This window comes from Mastacembelus armatus, chromosome 8, assembly GCF_900324485.2.
Source record: "Mastacembelus armatus chromosome 8, fMasArm1.2, whole genome shotgun sequence".
In the NCBI taxonomy this organism is placed as follows: Eukaryota; Metazoa; Chordata; class Actinopteri; order Synbranchiformes; family Mastacembelidae; genus Mastacembelus; species Mastacembelus armatus.
In genome coordinates, this window is record NC_046640.1 from 13338388 (window position 1) to 13364659 (window position 26272).

Genomic DNA, 26272 nt, shown 5'->3' on the forward strand with positions numbered 1-26272 from the left:
TTCCCACTTGTATAAAAGGAGCAGCTTCAGACTTTTCTGAGAGCTGATAGGCATCTCACACAGGTTAGTGCTTTGTGTATGTTTATGCTCAAATAATTTGCTTTTACTTAAAATAGCATTAATGTCACACTATCTTATATTTCATTTCAAGTTATTTTAAGAGATAAAATTATTAAACAAAGATGTTACTAACAAAGATATTGAAGCTTTTAAGGACTCTTAGTCTGTAATTTAGAAAAGTGTTATGTACAGTGATATTTGCTGAGCATTTTAGTTAAATTTAAAATTGAATCATAAAGGTTTGTGTACAATAAGGTTAAAAATTGAATTAGTGTGACTGCAGTTTACTACCATAAAGACTTCCAATTTTGTATCCTGTTCAATGATTACATTGATCTTTCATTTAAAGTATCCTTGGACAACAACAGCTCTGTGCTACACAGTTGGGATAAAGAGAGGTAAGACTTGGCTACAATAACACAACCACTATAATGTTTAGGTACAAGCACTATGAAAGTATTTAACACAGACTTTTTTGGTCTCTGCTCTCTGCAGTCTCGACTAACGTGCCATCATGAGTACAGACGCGGAGATGGAGCAATATGGCCCGGCGGCCATTTACCTCCGGAAGCCAGAGAGGGAAAGAATTGAGGCACAAAACACTCCTTTTGATGCCAAAACAGCCTACTTTGTGACTGATCCTGAGGAGATGTACGTCAAGGGCAAACTTGTCAAAAAGGAGGGTGGCAAAGCCACAGTTGAAACACTGACAGGAAAGGTAGGTGATTGAATGCAATGAAATTCATCAATATACCACTGTAAAAAGTAACTAAGTAAAACTGAACAATTGTACTATATTTTCTGTTCAGAGTGTCACTGTAAAAGAGGATGACATCCATCCCATGAACCCCCCCAAGTTTGACAAGATTGAGGACATGGCCATGATGACCCACCTCAATGAGCCATGTGTGTTGTATAACCTCAAAGAGCGTTTTGCATCATGGATGATCTACGTAAGCTTTTAAATTAACATTTTGATCAGCATGAATATACAATATTTATCAACCATGAACAAATGTAGATGCAATGATTTTTAGCGTGAACATTCTTTTCTCTACAGACCTACTCTGGCCTGTTCTGTGTCGTCGTGAACCCCTACAAGTGGCTCCCAGTGTACGACGCTCAGGTTGTTATAGCATACAGAGGCAAGAAGAGGATTGAGGCTCCACCCCACATCTTCTCCATCTCTGACAATGCCTATCAGTTCATGCTCACTGGTAAGATCAAGGTTAAAGTGTGTTAAAGACTGAGACATTAACTAAAACATACTCTTGTTAAATGATGATAAAAAGAAACTCATGTAAAGCATGTTTGCTTGTATTTCAGATCGTGAGAACCAGTCTATCCTGATTACGTGAGTATTACACATGCTAAATCTTTATAAACTTTATGATAGTGAAGAAGAATCTTTTTAACAATGTGTCTCTTCTACCACAGTGGAGAATCTGGTGCAGGAAAGACTGTCAACACCAAGCGTGTCATCCAGTACTTTGCAATAGTTGCAATGGCTTCATCTAAGAAGGCTGAGCCAACAGCTGGCAAAATGCAGGTAAAAATGAGTGCTGTTACTAAAAAAATGATCAAAGATTTGTTTGTGGACTATTTATAATCTATCTATAACATATCACTGACATAATTAATCAATCACTAATCAATATAATATCTTTCTGTAGGGCTCACTGGAAGATCAAATCATTGCAGCTAACCCTCTGCTGGAGGCTTATGGTAATGCCAAGACTGTGAGGAATGACAACTCCTCTCGTTTTGTAAGTGAAAAAGGGGCATAAAATTAAACATATGCCTTTTGACCTGCATATCAGGAATCCTACTGACTTAAATCTGATATGTTTAGGGTAAATTTATCAGAATTCACTTTGGAACCACTGGCAAATTGGCTTCAGCAGATATTGAAACATGTAAGTCATTTCAACATCCTATTCAGTCAACTTTGTTTGAATTTACACTTGGGTATGATATCAATTTGGAAAGCATTTCAAAGACCTAATGTACTAATGTACGATATCAGCAATGTACTATACTGTTACCTTATGGTGATGTGTCAAACTTAGATCTGCTGGAGAAGTCCCGTGTCACCTTCCAGTTGTCTGCTGAGAGGAGCTACCATATCTTCTATCAGCTGATGACTGGCCACAAGCCTGAGCTCCTGGGTAGGTTATGACAAAACATGGAAATTGCTAATTTATCCATTGAACTAAGACAGGAGCATTTATTCATGTATTTCTTCTGATCTATTCCAGAGGCTCTGCTGATCACCACCAACCCCTATGACTACCCAATGATCAGTCAGGGTGAAATCACTGTCAAAAGCATCAATGATGTTGAGGAGTTCATTGCAACAGATGTAAATTATCAATTTATATTTGAATCAAGAATGAATAATTAGGGATCCAAGAGAAAAATATCACATCAGGCATTAACTGATTTCTTTCCAATACAATGCAGACTGCCATTGACATCTTGGGCTTCAATGCTGAGGAGAAAAATGGCATCTACAAGCTGACTGGTGCTGTCATGCATCATGGCAACATGAAATTCAAGCAGAAGCAGCGTGAGGAGCAGGCTGAACCTGATGGCACTGAGGGTAATTACTAAAATAATACCATGTACCGATCATGTACTCTAAGTTTTCTTGTGTGGAAAGTACCACTAAATAATTACTAAATAAGTAATTACTAAAATAATACCATGTACTCATCATGTACTTTCTTAGTTTTCTTATGTGGAAAGTACCACTAAGGTCAATGTGTACATACCACTCACTGTCTTTTTTTCCATCAGTGGCTGATAAAATCGCCTACCTCTTGGGCCTGAACTCAGCTGATATGCTGAAAGCTCTGTGCTACCCAAGAGTCAAGGTCGGAAATGAGATGGTGACCAAAGGTCAGACCGTTCCACAGGTAATAAAGAGGAATTTGGGATTTTCAACAAACTCTGTAGATATTTGCATATTTGCCATTGTAAATAATTTCAATGCTCAAATCTCTTCTAGGTGAACAATTCTGTCATGGCTCTGTGCAAGTCTGTCTATGAGAAAATGTTCTTGTGGATGGTCATACGTATCAATGAGATGCTGGACACAAAGCAGCCAAGACAGTACTTCATTGGAGTGTTGGATATTGCTGGATTTGAGATCTTTGATGTAGGTTGAGCAAACACATGTAAAGATGGATTATACATAAACACTGTGGCCAATCAGTTGACTCTCTACCTGTTTATTGTAGTTCAACAGCTTGGAGCAGCTTTGCATCAACTTCACCAACGAGAAACTGCAACAGTTTTTCAACCACCACATGTTTGTCCTGGAGCAAGAGGAGTACAAGAAAGAAGGCATTGCATGGGAGTTCATTGACTTTGGTATGGACTTGGCTGCCTGCATTGAGCTTATTGAGAAGGTGAGGGAAATGTGTCAGGGATTCTCAGGGCATTCTCTTAACTGTTGATTTTTAATCCTATTGTATTTTCCTTTCAGCCAATGGGCATCTTCTCCATCCTTGAAGAGGAGTGCATGTTCCCCAAGGCCTCTGACACAACTTTCAAGAACAAGCTGCATGACCAGCATCTTGGCAAGACCAAATGCTTTGAGAAGCCAAAGCCTGCAAAGGGCAAAGCTGAGGCTCATTTCTCCCTGGTTCACTATGCTGGTACAGTGGACTACAACATCAGTGGCTGGCTGGACAAGAACAAGGACCCCCTGAATGACTCAGTTGTTCAGCTCTACCAGAAGTCTTCTAACAAACTGCTGTCTTTACTGTATGCAAGCCATGGTGCAGTTGAGGGTAAGAAGCTGATAAATTTAAACTGAAAATCTGTTAATTTTTGTTACTTGATTTCAATGAGCAGTTTTTATGTGGCTTTAAACCTGAGCAGGTAAAACAAATTGACTGTCTGTCATTTTTGAAACTTTTTTTCAAAACAGAGGCTGGTGGTGGTGGCAAGAAGGGTGGTAAGAAGAAGGGTGGCTCCTTCCAGACTGTGTCTGCTCTTTTCAGAGTATGTATTGTTCTATCTTTTTGAAAATACAGTTCAAAGTCTTATATTAAAATAATGTCTGACCTATTATCTTATGATCTTGACCAACAGGAGAATTTGGCCAAACTGATGACCAACTTGAGGAGCACTCATCCTCACTTTGTGCGTTGCTTGATTCCCAATGAAACAAAGACCCCAGGTAAAAAAAAAAAAAAAACTACAGTCCTGCTTTTTGCAGTATATGTTACAGTGAAATATTTAACACTGTACAAATTTTCAACTCTCAGGTCTTATGGAGAACCCCCTGGTCATCCACCAGCTGAGGTGTAACGGTGTGCTGGAAGGCATCAGGATCTGCAGAAAGGGCTTCCCCAGCAGAATCCTCTATGGTGACTTCAAGCAGAGGTTACTGCAGTTTTCATTATAAGAAAGTGAAGTTGATTTTTATTGAGGTATTGTGAGGGGAAACACTAAGAGCAAGGACAATATATGGAATAACACTTTCCTCTTGTAGATACAAAGTGCTGAATGCCAGTGTCATCCCAGAGGGACAGTTCATTGACAACAAGAAAGCTTCAGAGAAGCTGTTGACCTCCATTGATGTCGACCACACCCAGTACAAGTTTGGACACACTAAGGTAACATTGTCATAGACTACATTACTTTTGTTCTGTTATGTGAATGGGTATTTTATTGATTTATGGATTTATTGTAATACCAACACACAGGTGTTCTTCAAAGCTGGTCTGCTGGGTACCCTGGAGGAGATGAGAGATGAGAAACTGGCTGAGCTGGTGACCATGACTCAGGCTCTTGGCAGAGGATATGTCATGAGGAAGGAGTTTGTCAAGATGATGGAGAGGAGGTAATATTCTCACATATTCCAGTTGTACAAATGCTTTTCTTCAACTTCATAAAATCACTTTGCAATGCAAATGACACATTATATATGATTTGTTTTCCCAGAGAATCTATCTTCAGCATCCAGTACAACATCCGTTCATTCATGAATGTCAAAAATTGGCCATGGCTGAAACTGTACTTCAAAATCAAGCCTCTTCTGAAGAGTGCTGAGACTGAGAAAGAGCTTCAAGAGATGAAGGACAACTATGAGAAGATGAAAATAGACCTGGCTACTGCCTTGGCCAAGAAGAAGGAACTGGAGGAGAAAATGGTTTCCCTGCTGCAGGAGAAGAATGACCTGCAACTGCAAGTGTCTGCAGTAAGTAAGACACTATGTATATACACTGATTTTTATACTGAAGTATTTTAGACTACTCCATCATTGTCAATGTGCAATGGAAGAACTGTAAAGAAAAGTAAAATAAATGGATAAGTTAAAAAACAATCAATAAAAAATCTACAACAAAGATAATAATAAAGGATTTTATTGTGTATGGTGTCAAATGTACTATAGGAAATTGAGAATCTCTCTGATGCTGAGGAAAGGTGTGAAGGGCTCATTAAGAGCAAGATCCAACTCGAGGCCAAACTCAAAGAGATTAGTGAGAGACTGGAGGATGAAGAGGAAATCAATGCTGAGCTGACTGCCAAGAAGAGGAAGCTGGAGGATGAATGCTCTGAGCTGAAGAAAGACATTGATGACTTGGAGCTCACCTTGGCTAAAGTGGAGAAGGAGAAACATGCCACAGAAAACAAGGTTCAACAAAGTCACTTTAACTGTCCTTTGTCTAAAAAAGAAAGAAGTTCAGTCTTGTCCCCATTCCATTAATTTTTGACTTTTTGCACAATTTCAGGTCAAAAACCTGACAGAGGAGATGGCATCTCAGGATGAGGCCCTTGCCAAGTTAACAAAGGAGAAGAAAGCCCTCCAAGAGAGCCACCAGCAAACACTGGATGATCTCCAGGCAGAGGAAGACAAAGTCAACACTCTGACCAAGGCCAAGACAAAGCTGGAACAGCAAGTGGATGATGTAAGAAAACAACTGCTTTGACTTTGTGGTTTTGCCCCATAATGACAGGGATATTTTGTCTTTTCAATGCCACAAATGAACTTTAAACATCATTACTAACTGTTGTAGCTTGAGGGATCACTGGAGCAAGAGAAGAAGCTCCGCATGGACCTTGAGAGAGCCAAGAGGAAGCTTGAAGGAGATTTGAAACTGGCCCAGGAATCCATAATGGATCTGGAGAATGACAAGCAGCAGTCTGAGGAAAAAATCAAGAAGTAAGTGAACTGATATAACTGTATTTCATTGTGTGACCTCAATTCATACTTTCAAAATTAAGCATGATGTTATATTATTGAAATCCAGGAAGGATTTTGAGACCAGCCAGCTCCTCAGCAAGATTGAGGATGAACAGTCCCTTGGTGCTCAGCTTCAGAAGAAGATCAAGGAACTCCAGGTAACAATGTTTTACATGAATATTATCTCCAGTGACTCAGAAACAACATGTTTAAGCCAATTATCCTTTATGATGTTACTATGATGAAATCTAGGCTCGTATTGAGGAGCTGGAGGAAGAGATTGAGGCTGAGAGGGCTGCCCGGGCCAAGGTAGAGAAGCAGAGGGCCGACCTCTCCAGGGAACTTGAGGAGATCAGTGAGAGGCTTGAGGAAGCTGGTGGAGCAACAGCTGCTCAGATTGAGATGAACAAGAAGCGTGAGGCTGAGTTCCAGAAGCTGCGTCGTGACCTTGAAGAGTCAACCCTGCAGCATGAAGCTACCGCAGCCGCTCTCCGCAAGAAGCAGGCTGACAGTGTTGCAGAGCTGGGAGAGCAGATCGACAACCTCCAGCGTGTCAAGCAGAAGCTGGAGAAGGAGAAGAGCGAATACAAGATGGAGATTGATGACCTCAGCAGCAACATGGAGGCTGTAGCTAAAGCTAAGGTAAGTCTTTTGTTTATAAGTAAAGGTTTTCCCGCTATTTTGAGGATAAAATGTAATAAAATATAAATCATCTTGAGATTAATATGTAAAGGCAATACCACATATAGTGACACAACAGAGCATCTACTGGAAATATCTGTGTTTGTGCATGTATTTCAATCATAGCATATTTATCTTTAATAGGGCAACTTGGAAAAAATGTGCAGAACCCTTGAGGACCAACTAAGTGAGCTCAAAGCCAAAAATGATGAGAATGTTCGCCAGCTGAATGACCTCAGTGCACACAAGGCAAGACTGCAGACAGAGAACGGTGAGTCTCCTCAAAAGAAACCAAGTCTGTCTATAGACTTAAAACTTTTCAAAAACTCATTTAAATTGTCCTTCAGGTGAGTATGCTCGCCAGCTTGAGGAGAAGGAGGCTCTTGTTTCCCAGCTGACCAGGGCCAAGCAGGCTTTCACTCAGCAGATTGAGGAGCTCAAGAGACACATTGAGGAGGAAGTGAAGGTATGAACAATAACAATTGTTTTTTTAAAAAGGTAACTAAAATAACATAATAATGACAATAAACATCTTGTTGAAAATACCAAACAAATATGATCACTGGTACCCCAAGCACTTGTCTCAGCCTTAAGCAGTTGCTAGACACAGTGCAGGATATGATGTTTGGATTAATATATAATCTCTCTTCTCAACAGGCCAAGAATGCTCTGGCCCATGCTGTTCAGTCATCCCGTCATGACTGTGACCTGCTCAGAGAGCAGTATGAGGAGGAGCAGGAGGCCAAGGCTGAGCTGCAGAGAGGAATGTCCAAGGCCAACAGTGAGGTGGCTCAGTGGAGAACCAAATATGAGACTGATGCTATCCAGCGTACTGAGGAGCTGGAGGAGGCCAAGTAAGTCACTTTCTTTTCACTGTTTAAAGTAGTTTTCACTTCAGTTGGTTGCTCTTAACCAATTAAAAAATGTTTTCACTACAGGAAAAAGCTTGCCCAGCGTCTGCAGGAGGCTGAGGAATCAATTGAGGCTGTGAACTCCAAGTGCGCCTCTCTGGAGAAGACCAAGCAGAGGCTGCAGGGTGAGGTGGAGGACCTCATGATTGATGTGGAGAGAGCCAATGCTCTGGCTGCTAACCTTGACAAGAAGCAGAGGAACTTTGATAAGGTAAATGGTTAAATTGGAAATACAAAACAGTTTTATCAGAAGAAACATCTGTACATTTATAACCAATCATTTTACCATCCAATGCAAATCCAGGTCCTGGCAGAGTGGAAACAGAAGTATGAGGAGGGCCAGGCAGAGCTGGAAGGAGCCCAGAAGGAGGCTCGCTCTCTTAGCACTGAACTGTTTAAGATGAAGAACTCTTATGAGGAGGCTCTGGATCACCTGGAGACCTTGAAGAGAGAGAACAAGAACCTGCAGCGTATGTTAACATTACTTATTTACTGTATGTGAAACTAATACTTATTATATACCATTGCATGGTAAATTGTTTAATGTTGTTTTTCCTGTAGAGGAGATCTCAGACCTGACTGAACAGATTGGTGAGACTGGAAAGACCATCCATGAGCTGGAGAAAGCAAAGAAAACAGTGGAGACTGAGAAGTCTGAGATTCAGGCAGCCCTGGAGGAAGCTGAGGTAAGAAGAACGAAACACTGTTATAATGTTACCCTTGTTGTTATAAAAAAATATTTAGCTATTTTTAAGTGTAGATGACCTTCGGAAGACTGAAAAACATGGATCTTAAATATTGACTTTATTAATTAATTGTTAAAATTATTCTAAGGGCGCACTGGAGCACGAGGAGGCCAAGATTCTCCGTGTCCAGCTTGAGCTCAACCAGGTGAAAAGTGAGGTTGACAGGAAGCTGGCAGAGAAGGATGAGGAGATGGAGCAGATCAAGAGGAACAGCCAGAGGGTGATTGACTCCATGCAGAGCACTCTTGATGCTGAGGTCAGGAGCAGGAATGATGCCCTGAGGATCAAGAAGAAGATGGAGGGAGACCTGAATGAGATGGAGATCCAGCTGAGCCATGCCAACAGGCAGGCTTCTGAGGCCCAGAAACACCTGAGGAACGTCCAGGGACAACTCAAGGTGTGTTTTGTGCTACTGCTAAATTAATAAAATGTTGAAAAGGGAAGGTTGTGAACTTACGTTTTTCTCTTCATTGTCAGGATGCCCAACTGCACCTTGATGATGCTCTGAGAGGACAGGAAGACATGAAGGAGCAGGTAGCCATGGTGGAGCGCAGAAACGGCCTGATGCTGGCTGAGATTGAGGAACTGAGAGTCGCTTTGGAGCAGACAGAGAGAGGACGCAAAGTGGCTGAGCAGGAGCTGATTGATGCTAGTGAGCGTGTTGGACTGCTTCACTCTCAGGTTTGTTTTTGGTTAAGGAAAATAAATTGTACATAATGTACATATGGACATACTGGTACAACCAGGTATAACAATATCAAAATAAATCTGACTCTGTTCAATATCCAGAACACCAGTCTTATAAACACCAAGAAGAAGCTGGAGACAGACCTTGTCCAGGTTCAGGGTGAAGTGGATGATGCTGTTCAGGAAGCAAGAAATGCTGAGGAGAAAGCCAAAAAGGCCATCACTGATGTGAGTTTATAACCTCACTGCTATTTTAGAAAGAACAGAATATTTTTGAACTTCAGTTGACCTATCAGAATATATTTGTTAAACAATAAATTTGACCCTTTTCAGGCTGCCATGATGGCTGAGGAGCTGAAGAAGGAGCAGGACACCAGTGCTCATCTGGAGAGGATGAAGAAGAACCTGGAGGTCACAGTCAAGGACCTGCAGCACCGTCTGGATGAGGCTGAGAACCTCGCCATGAAGGGCGGCAAGAAGCAGCTCCAGAAACTGGAAGCCAGGGTATGTAATATAAAAAAATGCAAAAAAAAAAAATCAGTGAAGCATATCAAACATTCACTGTGTGACAAAAATTTTACTTTTATTGATTAACATTACAGTTTTTGTTCATTATATTGATGTAAATTTATCATTACTTTACAGGTCCGTGAGCTGGAGGCTGAAGTTGAAGCTGAGCAGAGACGTGGAGCTGATGCTGTTAAAGGAGTCCGCAAATATGAGAGGAGAGTGAAGGAGCTGACCTACCAGGTAATTCACATTAAAAAAGTTACTTTAATTTCTCCTTAATTGTTTCCTTGATCACTAAGTGTGTAATTCATTGGTACAGACTGAGGAGGACAAGAAGAATGTGTTCAGACTCCAAGACCTGGTGGACAAGCTGCAGCTCAAAGTCAAGGCTTACAAGAGACAGTCTGAGGAGGCTGTAAGTCAACTGTTAATAATAATAATAAGTTCATTTGCATTTGATTTATTAATAATATCACTTTTAACTGTTACTAAGTTAATGTAACTCCAAAACAACAACAGGAGGAGCAGGCCAACACTCACATGTCCAGGCTCAGGAAGGTTCAGCATGAGCTGGAAGAGGCTCAGGAGCGTGCTGACATCGCTGAGTCCCAGGTCAACAAGCTGAGAGTCAAGAGCCGTGAAGCTGGAAAGGTAAGTTTGCTATAGATTGTTTTGATAATTACAATATCAACTGTGTTGACATTAGAAATCAGTAATATTGCTTAAGGCTGTGTGCTTGTACTGTTAAAGATATAATCCATTTGGGCACAATGGTGCACAAATTATTCATATTTAAAATTCCACTTTAAGAGAAAACAAACTTATTAGGCAACTTGATTCCTAAAATTTGCTACTCATGATTGATTTTTTCCCACTCTTTTTTTAGTCTGAGCCTATGTAAAAAGAGTCATCTCCCAGTTGAGGCCTTTCAGCAGTGTTCATAAAATATGAACCAGTGGTTGGAGGTTCTTTAATGCTTCAATAAAGATGATGATTGTCTTTACTACCCTGAATCCTGTCACTTTCTTTCTGATGATTAGTATATTTGGTTGCCCAGAAAACATATTCCTCTGAAATTTTGCAATGTAAAAGTATAAAGCTGCAGAAAATGAAACAAAAATGCTCAGGAAGTAAAAGTAGTTATGCAGTATGGTATTACTATATTGAGAGGTTTTAATAATTTTTTTTTTATTGTTTTGCTTTTATTAAATTAGTACTGGATTTGAAAACGTAGTTCTTACATTGTTAAATGGTTTGAAAATTATTCAGACGTAATGAAGTTCAGTTGAAATTAAAACTGAAATGGAATGGTGAAGGAGACAGTTGTGAGACCTCGGGGCATTAGGTTCATTCAAAATTCAAACGTCATGTGAGGACTCTTTCATTTGTCAGTCATTTTAGTTATCCTACTTATTTGCAGATGCATATTTGCATCCATATATTAATTCATTGTATTTTGCCCTTACTATATGTAGCATAATGGAATTCATAGTTTATGTTCCTCCATAGCTCTCATAAATGCCTCCAAAGCCATCAAAATCAAGACTTATTAAAGCATCAGTAAACTATTTTGGGATGAATATTTTAGAATTTGAAACAAAAATAGAACAGAAAAGTGAAAAATGCAGTTTTTGTTCTCACATGACTACATTCAGGGAATCAGATTCTGCTTAGGACTTGAAAAAGCTTCAGGCCTGCCCTGCATCCATGCAATGCTCCTTTTGGGATTTCGCAGGCGACAAGTAGACATAGGTTGCCAAGCCATGCAAGTCTCTGGGCTCCTGGAAGAAATTAAACCTTGAAATGGAATCTTGGAGCAGAATGAGTTCTTCACTTGAGACTTGATGACATGTCATCTTTTAACAGAGAGATAGTTGGATTTCAAGTTACTTCTGAATCCCCCTAAAGGGAATATATGGTGACAGGGTAAAAATGTCAATGTCACATGAGCAACAAACAAAGTCACCCCCAGTTCACCATGGCAGAATCCATAATCCCAAATGTTGACAGAATAGCAATCTTTATAGAACTTGTGGGTTTGCGGGATTGCCTTTATATTTATATAACATTAGGTTGTGACACAAATCCAGGGTGTCTTACAAAAGTTCCCCAGAAGAACTTACTGTACACTTTGTTCTCTAACACTTCAAGGAGGGAGAGACAAAGCCTGTGGGTTTGCTGCTCTGGTAAACAAGTATATCAGCTCTCCATAAAATTTTAATCCTGTCATATGAAGGTCTGTCTCTCTCTCTCTCTCTCTCTCTCTCTCACACACACACACACACACACACACAAATACACATACAAACACATTATTTCATCAGTACATACACTATAGCACAATATGCATCCATTCTTGGATTTATAATTGAAGCTTACAAGCAACGATCTGATGTAATTAGTATCAGCAGCAAAAAAACAAACAAAAGAACTAATGGAAAAACTGGGGTTGGATACAGAGACACATTAGGGCTTTGCACCATCTGCTCAAAAAGTATGTAATAAGAGCCAACATGAAACAATTTAACAGAAGTAAAGAAAAAAGTAAATCTGTTAATCCGCATTCTGAAATGGGTAAGTGTTTCTGCTTTATCTGTTCATATTTTCTCTCTGGTTTGCCAGTAACTCAAAAGTGCCATAATGGACATAAGCCCTTAGTATTTGTCGGGGCACTTGAATCATGCTTCTTTAATAGATGTCCCCACCTATCAAATTTAGCAGCTGGATGAGATTCATTTTGCCTTGTGTGGAACTTATTTTGGGCCTGATCTCAAACAAGTTGCCAAGTGGCCATTTAGAGAGTCATATAACAGGTGATTGCACTTTTATGGCTAGTACTTCATCTTTAATTTTATTACAGGAATATGAGATGCGCCAGTATCCTGTAACTGTAGACCATAAACATTTGGGGTCATTTCCAAAATGAAAGTCCATGCATGCATCTTAAAAACATTAGTATGATGCACTTGATTAAAATAAAGTACTTTGATTTTGATTAAATACTGTATGAATACCACTATACCATTACTGGTATAGATTTAAAGCATTATTGACACAAACAAGTTCATAGGATTTTAAAGAGCCACATAAAAAAATGTTATCCCCAAATATAGCTTTATTATAATAAAACATTATCACTTATTACAATGTTTTTGTTTTTATCTAAGTTAAATATCATTGCCCTTTGATGACAACTGTCTTAAAATAGTGTTATTTGGAGATGAACTTTGTTTCACTTCAAAGCACTCAACTACACGAGTGTCCTGCAACTGAATACCAGTGGAATTTAGTGTGCAGCTTTTAAGAGTCTTTCCAATTGGGGAAGCAATCCCCAAAGATGCCAATGAATTAAAATAAGGATTATTAATGTTTATAACATGTTTCAGTCTCAATTCTTTTTAAATCAAAAACTACATTTGCAACTGTACATCTGCCATTTTCAGCTTTATATAATTAATGATACTGTTTGGACATCACATTGAACAGTGGACAAACATTTAGAGCAGCAAGCTTGTAACTTTTTTATGACAAACTAGGGAAGAAATTAATAAACCTGCTTCCATCCATCCATTATCTTTACTACTTATCCCATAGGGGGTTGCTGTAGTGAAACCAATAAAACACTTGGTTCCTTCTATCTAAATAATTTTACATTCTTCATTCCTTAAGCAGACCCTTCACATATTATTTGGTGTACTGACATCCATTTATGTTTGAATGTATGTTTTGAATTCAGCAACTTCAGTGTACAAGTACATTTTAATATGTGCATCTCCTCTACACTTCATTTTCTCTTCTGTTAAACTAGAGAGGGTGTTAACCTGCAGTTAATTTTGATTGGTGCAAGAATTTATTCAACTTTTTAACTTTAACACAATTTTGATCACTTTGCAGTAAAATCAAATCAAATCAAATGGTGGAATATCATAATTCATGTTTTTTTAGTCACAAAGAATAATGCATATCACTACCTTAAACATCACTGCAACAAAATAAGTAACAGGGTGGAACGAGTCCATGACCAAACTGAGTGAGAGACTGCTGCTGACCAGGCACTCCCACCCTGTATAAATGAGGCAGCACTGAACCTCTGCATTAACTGATAGGCTTCCAACACAGGTGAGTGCATTTGCTGTAACCTCGGTTTGCACTAGTATGAATTAACTACTAATGTTTATGTTAATTTGTTTGTTAATTACTTGTCTAGGTGGTCCATACAGTATATGGTTGTTGTACTTTAGTTTTAGGTGACCTTTTATGACAAAGTAGTAGTAATTTAGACATGGTGAAACATAGTTGCAAACAATTTGCTTTACAGATTTATTAAATTTAAGAAAACAAATTATTTGTGTTGTGTTAACATCCCACACAAACACACACACACACACACACACACACATAGACACAAATGTATCTATTGTGAACAGCATTTGAATGAATGTGAGTGTATTGAACTTAAATAATTCAACTGAAAACAATTAGCATTTATTTGTTAAGCTTGAAGACATTTTAAATGTTCAGCCTAATCTATTCTTACATCGAGTGAAACTGAGAAAAGAATAGAATAATAAAATTTAATTTAGCAAATTGAAAGAAGTTGGTTTGTTCATGGTAAATGTTTTTTTTTTTCTTTTTTACAGCATCTGAGACTACACTCATTCATTTGTGGAACGAGCTGAGGTAAAAAAAGGTCACCATACAAAAAAAAACAACATAGAATCACCATTATTAAATTAATAGACAATGGCAACATCAGATTGACATGGTAAAACTATAATGTATTCTATTGGACATTCATCTTTTCAGTCTCGACTAACGTGCCATCATGAGTACAGACGCGGAGATGGAGCAATATGGCCCGGCGGCCATTTACCTCCGGAAGCCAGAGAGGGAAAGAATTGAGGCACAAAACACTCCTTTTGATGCCAAAACAGCCTACTTTGTGGCTGAGCCGGAGGAGATGTACCTCAAGGGCAAACTTGTCAAAAAGGAGGGTGGCAAAGCCACAGTTGAGACTTTGGGAGGAAAGGTAGGTGATTGAATGCAGTGAAATTCATCAATATACCACTGTAAAAAGTAATTAAGTAAAACTGAACAATTGTACTACATTTTCTGTTCAGAGTATCACTGTAAAAGAGGATGACATCCATCCCATGAACCCCCCCAAGTTTGACAAGATTGAGGACATGGCCATGATGACCCACCTCAATGAGCCATGTGTGTTGTATAACCTCAAAGAGCGTTATGCATCATGGATGATCTACGTAAGTTTGCATTACACAAATTCATTGTTTATGGAAACATGTAAGATTATCTAAATGTTAACAATCTGGTTATGTTCTCTACTGTAACAGACCTACTCTGGGTTGTTCTGCGTTGTCGTGAACCCCTACAAGTGGCTGCCAGTGTATGATGCTACATGTGTGGCAGCATACAGAGGCAAGAAGAGGATTGAGGCTCCACCCCACATCTTCTCCATCTCTGACAATGCCTATCAGTTCATGCTCACTGGTAAGATCAAGGTTAAAGTGTGTTAAAGACTGAGACATTAACTGAAACATACTATTGTTAAAGGATGATAAAAAGAAACTCATGTAAAGCATGTTTGCTTGTATTTCAGATCGTGAGAACCAGTCTATCCTGATTACGTGAGTATTACACATGCTAAATCTTTATAAACTTTATGATAGTAAAGAAGAATCTTTCAACAATGTGTCTCTTCTACCACAGTGGAGAATCTGGTGCAGGAAAGACTGTCAACACCAAGCGTGTCATCCAGTACTTTGCAACAATTGCAGTGGCTGGAGCTAAGAAGGCTGAGGCAACAGCTGGCAAAATTCAGGTAAAAATGAGTGCTGTTACTAAAAAAATGATCAAAGATTTGTTTGTGGACTATTTATAATCTATCTATAACATATCACTGACATAATTAATCAATCACTAATCAATATAATATCTTTCTGTAGGGCTCACTGGAAGATCAAATCATTGCAGCTAACCCTCTGCTGGAGGCTTATGGTAATGCCAAGACTGTGAGGAATGACAACTCCTCTCGTTTTGTAAGTGAAAAAGGGGCATAAAATTAAACATATGCCTTTTGACCTGCATATCAGGAATCCTACTGACTTAAATCTGATATGTTTAGGGTAAATTTATCAGAATTCACTTTGGAACCACTGGCAAATTGGCTTCAGCAGATATTGAAACATGTAAGTCATTTCAACATCCTGTTCAGTCAACTTTGTTTGAATTTACACTTGGGTATGATATCAATTTGGAAAGCATTTCAAAGACCTAATGTACTAATGTACGATATCAGCTATGTACTATACTGTTACCTTATGGTGATGTGTCAAACTTAGATCTGCTGGAGAAGTCCCGTGTCACCTTCCAGTTGTCTGCTGAGAGGAGCTACCATATCTTCTATCAGCTGATGACTGGCCACAAGCCTGAGCTCCTGGGTAGGTTATGACAAAACATGGAAATTGCTAATTTATCCATTGAACTAAGACAGGAGCATTTATTCATGTATTTCTTCTGATCTATTCCAGAGGCTCTGCTGATCACCACCAACCCCTATGACTACCCAATGATCAGTCAGGGTGAAATCACTGTCAAAAGCATCAATGATGTTGAGGAGTTCATTGCAACAGATGTAAATTATCAATTTATATTTGAATCAAGAATGAATAATTAGGGATCCAAGAGAAAAATATCACATCAGGCATTAACTGATTTCTGTCCAATACAATGCAGACTGCTATTGACATCTTGGGCTTCACTGCTGATGAGAAGATAAACATCTACAAGCTGACTGGTGCTGTCATGCATCATGGCAACATGAAATTCAAGCAGAAGCAGCGTGAGGAGCAGGCTGAACCTGATGGCACTGAGGGTAATTACTGGAATACCATGTACTCATCATGTACTCTAAGTTTTCTTGTGTGGAAAGTACCACTGAGGTCAATGTGTACATACCACTCACTGTCTTTCTTTCCATCAGTGGCTGATAAAATCGCCTACCTCTTGGGCCTGAACTCAGCTGATATGCTGAAAGCTCTGTGCTACCCAAGAGTCAAGGTCGGAAATGAGATGGTGACCAAAGGTCAGACCGTTCCACAGGTAATAAAGAGGAATTTGGGATTTTCAACAAACTCTGTAGATATTTGCATATTTGCCATTGTAAATAATTTCAATGCTCAAATCTCTTCTAGGTGAACAATTCTGTCATGGCTCTGTGCAAGTCTGTCTATGAGAAAATGTTCTTGTGGATGGTCATACGTATCAATGAGATGCTGGACACAAAGCAGCCAAGACAGTACTTCATTGGAGTGTTGGATATTGCTGGATTTGAGATCTTTGATGTAGGTTGAGCAAACACATGTAAAGATGGATTATACATAAACACTGTGGCCAATCAATTGACTCTCTACCTGTTTATTGTAGTTCAACAGCTTGGAGCAGCTCTGCATCAACTTCACCAACGAGAAACTGCAACAGTTTTTCAACCACCACATGTTTGTCCTGGAGCAAGAGGAGTACAAGAAAGAAGGCATTGAATGGGAGTTCATTGACTTTGGTATGGACTTGGCTGCCTGCATTGAGCTTATTGAGAAGGTGAGGGAAATGAGTCAGGGATTCTCAGGGCATTCTCTTAACTGTTGATTTTTAATCCTATTGTATTTTCCTTTCAGCCAATGGGCATCTTCTCCATCCTTGAAGAGGAGTGCATGTTCCCCAAGGCCTCTGACACAACTTTCAAGAACAAGCTGCATGACCAGCATCTTGGCAAGACCAAATGCTTTGAGAAGCCAAAGCCTGCAAAGGGCAAAGCTGAGGCTCACTTCTCCCTGGTTCACTATGCTGGTACAGTGGACTACAATATCAATGGCTGGCTGGACAAGAACAAGGACCCCCTGAATGACTCAGTTGTTCAGCTCTACCAGAAGTCTTCAAACAAACTGCTGTCTTTACTGTATGCAACCCATGGTGCAGTTGAGGGTGAGAAGCTGATAAATTTAAACTGAAAATCTGTTAATTTTTGTTACTTGATTTCAACAAGCAGTTTTTATGTGGCTTTAAACCTGAGCAGGTAAAACAAATTGACTGTCTGTCATTTTTGAAACTTTTTTTCAAAACAGAGGCTGGTGGTGGTGGCAAGAAGGGTGGTAAGAAGAAGGGTGGCTCCTTCCAGACTGTGTCTGCTCTTTTCAGAGTATGTATTGTTCTATCTTTTTGAAAATACAGTTCAAAGTCTTATATTAAAATAATGTCTGACCTATTATATTATGATCTTGACCAACAGGAGAATTTGGCCAAACTGATGACCAACTTGAGGAGCACTCATCCTCACTTTGTGCGTTGCCTGATTCCCAATGAAACAAAGACCCCAGGTAAAAAAAAAAACTACAGTCATGCTTTTTGCAGTATATGTTACAGTGAAATATTTAACACTGTACAAATTTTCAACTCTCAGGTCTTATGGAGAACCACCTGGTCATCCACCAGCTGAGGTGTAACGGTGTGCTGGAAGGCATCAGGATCTGCAGAAAGGGCTTCCCCAGCAGAATCCTCTATGGTGACTTCAAGCAGAGGTTACTGCAGTTTTCATTATAAGAAAGTGAAGTTGATTTTTATTGAGGTATTGTGAGGGGAAACACTAAGAGCAAGGACAATATATGGAATAACACTTTCCTCTTGTAGATACAAAGTGCTGAATGCCAGTGTCATCCCTGAGGGACAGTTCATTGACAACAAGAAAGCTTCAGAGAAGCTGTTGACCTCCATTGATGTCGACCACACCCAGTACAAGTTTGGACACACTAAGGTAACATTGTCATAGACTACATTACTTTTGTTCTGTTATGTGAATGGGTATTTTATTGATTTATGGATTTATTGTAATACCAACACACAGGTGTTCTTCAAAGCTGGTCTGCTGGGTACCCTGGAGGAGATGAGAGATGAGAAACTGGCTGAGCTGGTGACCATGACTCAGGCTCTCGCCAGAGGATATGTCATGAGGAAGGAGTTTGTCAAGATGATGGAGAGGAGGTAATATTCTCACATATTCCAGTTGTACAAATGCTTTTCTTCAACTTCATAAAATCACTTTGCAATGCAAATGACACATTATATATGATTTGTTTTCCCAGAGAATCTATCTTCAGCATCCAGTACAACATCCGTTCATTCATGAATGTCAAAAATTGGCCATGGCTGAAACTGTACTTCAAGATCAAGCCTCTTCTGAAGAGTGCTGAGACTGAGAAAGAGCTTCAAGAGATGAAGGACAACTATGAGAAGATGAAAACAGACCTGGCTACTGCCCTGGCCAAGAAGAAGGAACTGGAGGAGAAAATGGTTTCCCTGCTGCAGGAGAAGAATGACCTGCAACTGCAAGTGTCTGCGGTAAGTAAGACACTATGTATATACACTGATTTTTATACTGAAGTATTTTAGACTACTCCATCATTGTCAATGTGCAATAGAAGAACTGTAAAGAAAAGTAAAATAAATGGATAAGTTAAAAAACAATCAATAAAAAATCTACAACAAAGATATTAATAAATGATTTTATTGTGTATTGTGTAAAATGTACTATAGGAAATTGAGAATCTCTCTGATGCTGAGGAAAGGTGTGAAGGGCTCATTAAGAGCAAGATCCAACTCGAGGCCAAACTCAAAGAGATTAGTGAGAGACTGGAGGATGAAGAGGAAATCAATGCTGAGCTGACTGCCAAGAAGAGGAAGCTGGAGGATGAATGCTCTGAGCTGAAGAAAGACATTGATGACTTGGAGCTCACCTTGGCTAAAGTGGAGAAAGAGAAACATGCCACAGAAAACAAGGTTCAAATGACACATTTACAAAAAAGTTTAAAATTTGTCATATTTTAACCTTTATTAATATAAAGTGATGGAAATAATGCACCTATCATGTAATTTCAGGTGAAAAACCTGACAGAGGAGATGGCATCTCAGGATGAGGCCCTTGCCAAGTTAACAAAGGAGAAGAAAGCCCTCCAAGAGAGCCACCAGCAAACACTGGATGATCTCCAGGCAGAGGAAGACAAAGTCAACACTCTGACCAAGGCCAAGACAAAGCTGGAACAGCAAGTGGATGATGTAAGAAAACAACTGCTTTGACTTTGTGGTTTTGCCCCATAATGACAGGGATGTTTTGTCTTTTCAATGCCACAAATGAACTTTAAACATCATTACTAACTGTTGTAGCTTGAGGGATCACTGGAGCAAGAGAAGAAGCTCCGCATGGACCTTGAGAGAGCCAAGAGGAAGCTTGAAGGAGATTTGAAACTGGCCCAGGAATCCATAATGGATCTGGAGAATGACAAGCAGCAGTCTGAGGAAAAAATCAAGAAGTAAGTGAACTGATATAACTGTATTTCATTAATGTGTGACCTCAATTCATACTTTCGAAATTAAGCATGATGTTATATTATTGAAATCCAGGAAGGACTTTGAGACCAGCCAGCTCCTCAGCAAGATTGAGGATGAACAGTCCCTTGGTGCTCAGCTTCAGAAGAAGATCAAGGAACTCCAGGTAAGAATGTTTTACACGAATATATCTCCAGTGACTCAGAAACAACATGTTTAAGCCAATTATCCTTTATGATGTTACTATGATGAAATCTAGGCTCGTATTGAGGAGCTGGAGGAAGAGATTGAGGCTGAGAGGGCTGCCCGGGCTAAGGTAGAGAAGCAGAGGGCCGACCTCTCCAGGGAACTTGAGGAGATCAGTGAGAGGCTTGAGGAAGCTGGTGGAGCAACAGCTGCTCAGATTGAGATGAACAAGAAGCGTGAGGCTGAGTTCCAGAAGCTGCGTCGTGACCTTGAAGAGTCAACCCTGCAGCATGAAGCTACCGCAGCCGCTCTCCGCAAGAAGCAGGCTGACAGTGTTGCAGAGCTGGGAGAGCAGATCGACAACCTCCAGCGTGTCAAGCAGAAGCTGGAGAAGGAGAAGAGCGAGTACAAGATGGAGATTGATGACCTCAGCAGCAACATGGAGGCTGTAGCTAAAGCTAAGGTAAGTCTTTTGTTTATAAGTAAAGGTTTTCCCTCTATTTTGAGGATAAAATGTAATAAAATATAAATCATCTTGAGATTAATATCTAAAGGCAATACCACATATAGTGACACAACAGAGCATCTACTGGAAATATCTGTGTTTGTGCATGTATTTCAATCATAGCACATTTATCTTTAATAGGGCAACTTGGAAAAAATGTGCAGAACCCTTGAGGACCAACTAAGTGAGCTCAAAGCCAAAAATGATGAGAATGTTCGCCAGCTGAATGACCTCAGTGCACACAAGGCAAGACTGCAGACAGAGAACGGTGAGGCTCCTGAAAAGAAACCAAGTCTGTTTGTAGACTTAAAACTTTTCAAAAACTCATTTAAATTGTCCTTCAGGTGAATTTACTCGCCAGCTTGAGGAGAAGGAGGCTCTTGTTTCCCAGCTGACCAGGGGCAAGCAGGCTTTCACTCAGCAGATTGAGGAGCTCAAGAGACACATTGAGGAGGAAGTGAAGGTATGAACAATAACAATTGTTTTTTTTAAAAAGTTAACTAAAATAACATAATAATGACAATAAACATCTTGTTGAAAATACCAAACAAATATGATCACTGGTACCCCAAGTACTTGTCTCAGCCTTAAGCAGTTGCTAGACACAGTGCAGGATATGCTGTTTGGATTAATATATAATCTCTCTTCTCAACAGGCCAAGAATGCTCTGGCCCATGCTGTTCAGTCATCCCGTCATGACTGTGACCTGCTCAGAGAGCAGTATGAGGAGGAGCAGGAGGCCAAGGCTGAGCTGCAGAGAGGAATGTCCAAGGCCAACAGTGAGGTGGCTCAGTGGAGAACCAAATATGAGACTGATGCTATCCAGCGTACTGAGGAGCTGGAGGAGGCCAAGTAAGTCACTTTCTTTTCACTGTTTAAAGTAGTTTTCACTTCAGTTGGTTGCTCTTAACCAATTAAAAAATGTTTTCACTACAGGAAAAAGCTTGCCCAGCGTCTGCAGGAGGCTGAGGAATCAATTGAGGCTGTGAACTCCAAGTGCGCCTCTCTGGAGAAGACCAAGCAGAGGCTGCAGGGTGAGGTGGAAGACCTCATGATTGATGTGGAGAGAGCCAATGCTCTGGCTGCTAACCTTGACAAGAAGCAGAGGAACTTTGATAAGGTAAATGGTTAAACTGGAAATACAAAACAGTTTTATCAGAAGAAACATCTGTACATTTATAACCAATCATTTTACCAACCAATGCAAATCTAGGTCCTGGCAGAGTGGAAACAGAAGTATGAGGAGGGCCAGGCAGAGCTGGAAGGAGCCCAGAAGGAGGCTCGCTCTCTTAGCACTGAACTGTTCAAGATGAAGAACTCTTATGAGGAGGCTCTGGATCACCTGGAGACCTTGAAGAGAGAGAACAAGAACCTGCAGCGTATGTCAACATCATTTAATGTCTTAATTTAAGCTTTTAGTGCTTTAGTCCATATGATATAATGATATAATGCATACTGCATATAAGTAGTAAGTCCCTCAAAGTGTATATGGCTTTCGATCTTCTACAGAGGAGATCTCAGACCTGACTGAACAGATTGGTGAGACTGGAAAGACCATCCATGAGCTGGAGAAAGCAAAGAAAACAGTGGAGACTGAGAAGTCTGAGATTCAGTCAGCACTGGAGGAAGCTGAGGTAACACAGTTTGAAACTTTAAAACAGACACTGTACATATTTGTTTTGCTTGATTTAACTCATTTGAGGCAGTGGCTTTAATTCAAGTGATTTTAATGAGATAATTCTTTACACTTTTTAAAGGGCGCACTGGAGCATGAGGAATCCAAGATTCTCCGTGTCCAGCTGGAGCTCAACCAGGTGAAAAGTGAGGTTGACAGGAAGCTGGCAGAGAAGGATGAGGAGATGGAGCAGATCAAGAGGAACAGCCAGAGGGTGATTGACTCCATGCAGAGCACTCTTGATGCTGAGGTCAGGAGCAGGAATGATGCCCTGAGGATCAAGAAGAAGATGGAGGGAGACCTGAATGAGATGGAGATCCAGCTGAGCCATGCCAACAGGCAGGCTTCTGAGGCCCAGAAACACCTGAGGAACGTCCAGGGACAACTCAAGGTGTGTTTTGTGCTACTGCTAAATTAATAAAATGTTGAAAAGGGAAGGTGGTGAACTTATGTTTTCTCTTGATTGTCAGGATGCCCAACTGCACCTTGATGATGCTCTGAGAGGACAGGAAGACATGAAGGAGCAGGTAGCCATGGTGGAGCGCAGAAATGGCCTGATGCTGGCTGAGATTGAGGAGCTGAGAGTCGCTTTGGAGCAGACAGAGAGAGGACGCAAAGTGGCTGAGCAGGAGCTGGTTGATGCTAGTGAGCGTGTTGGACTGCTTCACTCTCAGGTTTGTTTTTGGTTAAGGAAAATAAATTGTACATAATGTACATATGGACATACTGATACAACCAGGTATAACAATATCAAAATAAATCTGACTCTGTTCAATATCCAGAACACCAGTCTTATAAACACCAAGAAGAAGCTGGAGACAGACCTTGTCCAGGTTCAGGGTGAAGTGGATGATGCTGTTCAGGAAGCAAGAAATGCTGAGGAGAAAGCCAAAAAGGCCATCACTGATGTGAGTTTATAACCTCACTGCTATTTTAGAAAGAATAGAATATTTTTGAACTTCAGTTGACCTATCAGAATATATTTGTTAAACAATAAATTTGACCCTTTTCAGGCTGCCATGATGGCTGAGGAGCTGAAGAAGGAGCAGGACACCAGTGCTCATCTGGAGAGGATGAAGAAGAACCTGGAGATCACAGTCAAGGACCTGCAGCACCGTCTGGATGAGGCTGAGAACCTCGCCATGAAGGGCGGCAAGAAGCAGCTCCAGAAACTGGAAGCCAGGGTATGTAATATAAAAAAATGCAAAAAAAAAAACAAAAAAAAATCAGTGAAGCATATCAAACATTCACTGTGTGACAAAAATTTTACTTTTATTGATTAACATTACAGTTTTTGTTCATTATATTGATGTAAATTTATCATTACTTTACAGGTCCGTGAGCTGGAGGCTGAAGTTGAAGCTGAGCAGAGACGTGGAGCTGATGCTGTTAAAGGAGTCCGCAAATATGAGAGGAGAGTGAAGGAGCTGACCTACCAGGTAATTCACATTAAAAAAGTTACTTTAATTTCTCCTTAATTGTTTCCTTGATCACTAAGTGTGTAATTCATTGGTACAGACTGAGGAGGACAAGAAGAATGTGTTCAGACTCCAAGACCTGGTGGACAAGCTGCAGCTCAAAGTCAAGGCTTACAAGAGACAGTCTGAGGAGGCTGTAAGTCAACTGTTAATAATAATAATAAGTTCATTTGCATTTGATTTATTAATAATATCAATTTTAACTGTTACTAAGTTAATGTAACTCCAAAACAACAACAGGAGGAGCAGGCCAACACTCACATGTCCAGGCTCAGGAAGGTTCAGCATGAGCTGGAAGAGGCTCAGGAGCGTGCTGACATCGCTGAGTCCCAGGTCAACAAGCTGAGAGTCAAGAGCCGTGAAGCTGGAAAGGTAAGTTATGTAATCATTACAGAAAACTATAAGGCAAATAGTGTTATTTAATTTAATTAATTATTATTTGTATTATTTTTCTTGTACCATTCTTTATTTCCCTTTTATATACTTATATAATAGGATAAATCCCATATATAAATGTAATTGGCATACTCAAATGGCATTATATAAGTTAAATATCAATAATATGTGCTGAATAATTTTTTCTTGCTTCCAGGGTGAAATTGCTGAGTAAGGGAAAACATCCTCTTCGAACCTTTTCACAGAGTTCATAAAATATGAACTACCTGTTGAACTGTCTTCTTACAATGCATTGATACAATAAAGTGTTTCCTGTATTATCTACTCTATTTCATCTGTCAGAATCACATCTGAGTATAGCGTTCAGAGTAGTGGTTTGGTGATGCTGTATCCTCAACATATATAATTTTCCTAACATCATCACTTATCATACCCTTATGGTGCAGTAAGTTCCAGTCATGTCTGGAGAATAGCTGTTAAAATAATAAACAGCAGCTTTGGGTTTTTAACCTTAAAAGCCACATCTACATTTCCAGAGCAGAAACAAAAAGGTACCAATTCAAAATAAATACACAATCACAGGCACAATATAACAGTCATGAAAACCATCAATTCTAATCCTAATTTTATACCTATTTTTTTATGCCATACAAACAGACAGATAATGAACATTGTAACAGCATTTTAGTAGACTAAACCATCAAAAACAAACTGTTCAGGGTTCTACTTTACCTGGAAACAGCTCTTTTGTTTACAGATGTAGTATTAAGTAAGATGTAAGTATTGACCTTTGGTATCACCACATATAAACAGAACAGATGGATTTTAGAAGGCTGTGCCAAAAGATTTCATAACTTCAAAATCAATTAAATAAATGAAACATTAAAAACAACACTGCACTATTGCAATTGCTCATGAAGATTGTTCAGTTGACTGACTTTGACCACTTGACAAAGACAATTATTAAGATAAAGCAGTACATGTCTTTAAAACAAAATGTTATACTATGACAGACAAAAATGAAAAAAAACTTTGACAGAGATGAAAAGGGTATCAACCACGACTGCCGCAGTAATACCACAATTACTGTTCCCCCTTTCTGTCAGTGCTGGTAACTTATTAGTTCTAAAATAGGCAAACTGAAAAAACTCAGTAATATCTATTAATATGTGCATGAGTTAAAAGTTTGACAACGAATAGAAGCTACATAGCTTATGAAATTACAGACAGAAAATCTAAAATGTTTTCATAATCTTGTGAAATACAGCCTCCTTAAAGCGGTTTCGCACTTTGCACTTCACAGCAAATATATGTTTGAAATATGTTTGAAACTCGGGCATTAATATCCTTCTGCTGTTATTTCTATAGTAAGTAAAGTAAAATACACTTCATGATACTCTACTTTCACCTAAACCAGTACAGCACTGCCAGCAAGCCTGAAATGTTTAGTGGAAATAATTTCAAACACCAGTACAGAGCGAGACAGCAAGGAAACACAGCTAAAATATCAGCGCATACATCACACAAAGGCTTCTTAAGACACTTACTGTAAGAACAACTGACACTAAACTCATTGACTATATGCATCACTGTGTCTGCCATGTAGCACAACAGGATATGTGGCTAAAGCAGGTTCCTGATTAAATCAGCCAACCATGCAGACATATGTGCCACCTTATATGCACTGTAGATGTCTGTGTCATCAGTTTATGCCTACTGACACACGAAGCCAGACTTGCAGATGCCTTTCTATTTCTGATCATGGTGTACAACCCCGAAGTGAAAATGTGGGTAGTCATCAAATAAATTACATGCCACCCTCATAAAATCAGTTATCACTTCT

General features: G+C 39.6%; 1 protein-coding gene across 3 annotated transcripts; it reads left to right on the forward strand.

Moving 5' to 3' along the window:
- On the forward strand, positions 1–24749 carry LOC113140966 (myosin heavy chain, fast skeletal muscle-like). Of its 3 annotated transcripts, XM_026325115.1 has the most exons (42): positions 1–63; positions 410–458; positions 556–778; positions 870–1013; positions 1121–1205; positions 15234–15305; positions 15415–15442; positions 15525–15636; positions 15761–15853; positions 15940–16003; positions 16157–16255; positions 16346–16449; positions 16551–16689; positions 16798–16916; positions 17009–17158; positions 17241–17411; positions 17489–17795; positions 17936–18009; positions 18100–18187; positions 18271–18388; positions 18498–18621; positions 18712–18848; positions 18950–19205; positions 19401–19643; positions 19743–19919; positions 20028–20173; positions 20265–20355; positions 20449–20838; positions 21022–21148; positions 21225–21343; positions 21536–21732; positions 21817–22000; positions 22094–22259; positions 22390–22514; positions 22638–22946; positions 23026–23229; positions 23338–23463; positions 23569–23739; positions 23890–23994; positions 24074–24169; positions 24274–24405; positions 24626–24749. In XM_026325115.1, exons 3-42 carry the CDS (start codon positions 575–577, stop codon positions 24641–24643), a joined length of 5814 nt encoding a protein of 1937 aa, XP_026180900.1. In that variant the 5' UTR covers positions 1–63; positions 410–458; positions 556–574; the 3' UTR covers positions 24644–24749. The 3 variants fall into 3 exon arrangements, with proteins under 3 accessions (XP_026180900.1, XP_026180902.1, XP_026180901.1); XM_026325117.1 differs by lacking the exons at positions 15234–15305; positions 15415–15442; positions 15525–15636; ... (32 more) ...; positions 24274–24405; positions 24626–24749 and adding exons at positions 1387–1414; positions 1498–1609; positions 1734–1826; ... (31 more) ...; positions 10314–10445; positions 10681–10800 and having other exon boundaries at positions 2–63; positions 1121–1277; XM_026325116.1 differs by lacking the exons at positions 1–63; positions 410–458; positions 556–778; positions 870–1013; positions 1121–1205 and adding exons at positions 14430–14474; positions 14601–14823; positions 14915–15058 and having other exon boundaries at positions 15149–15305.
- Positions 24750–26272: the final 1523 nt, after the last annotated feature.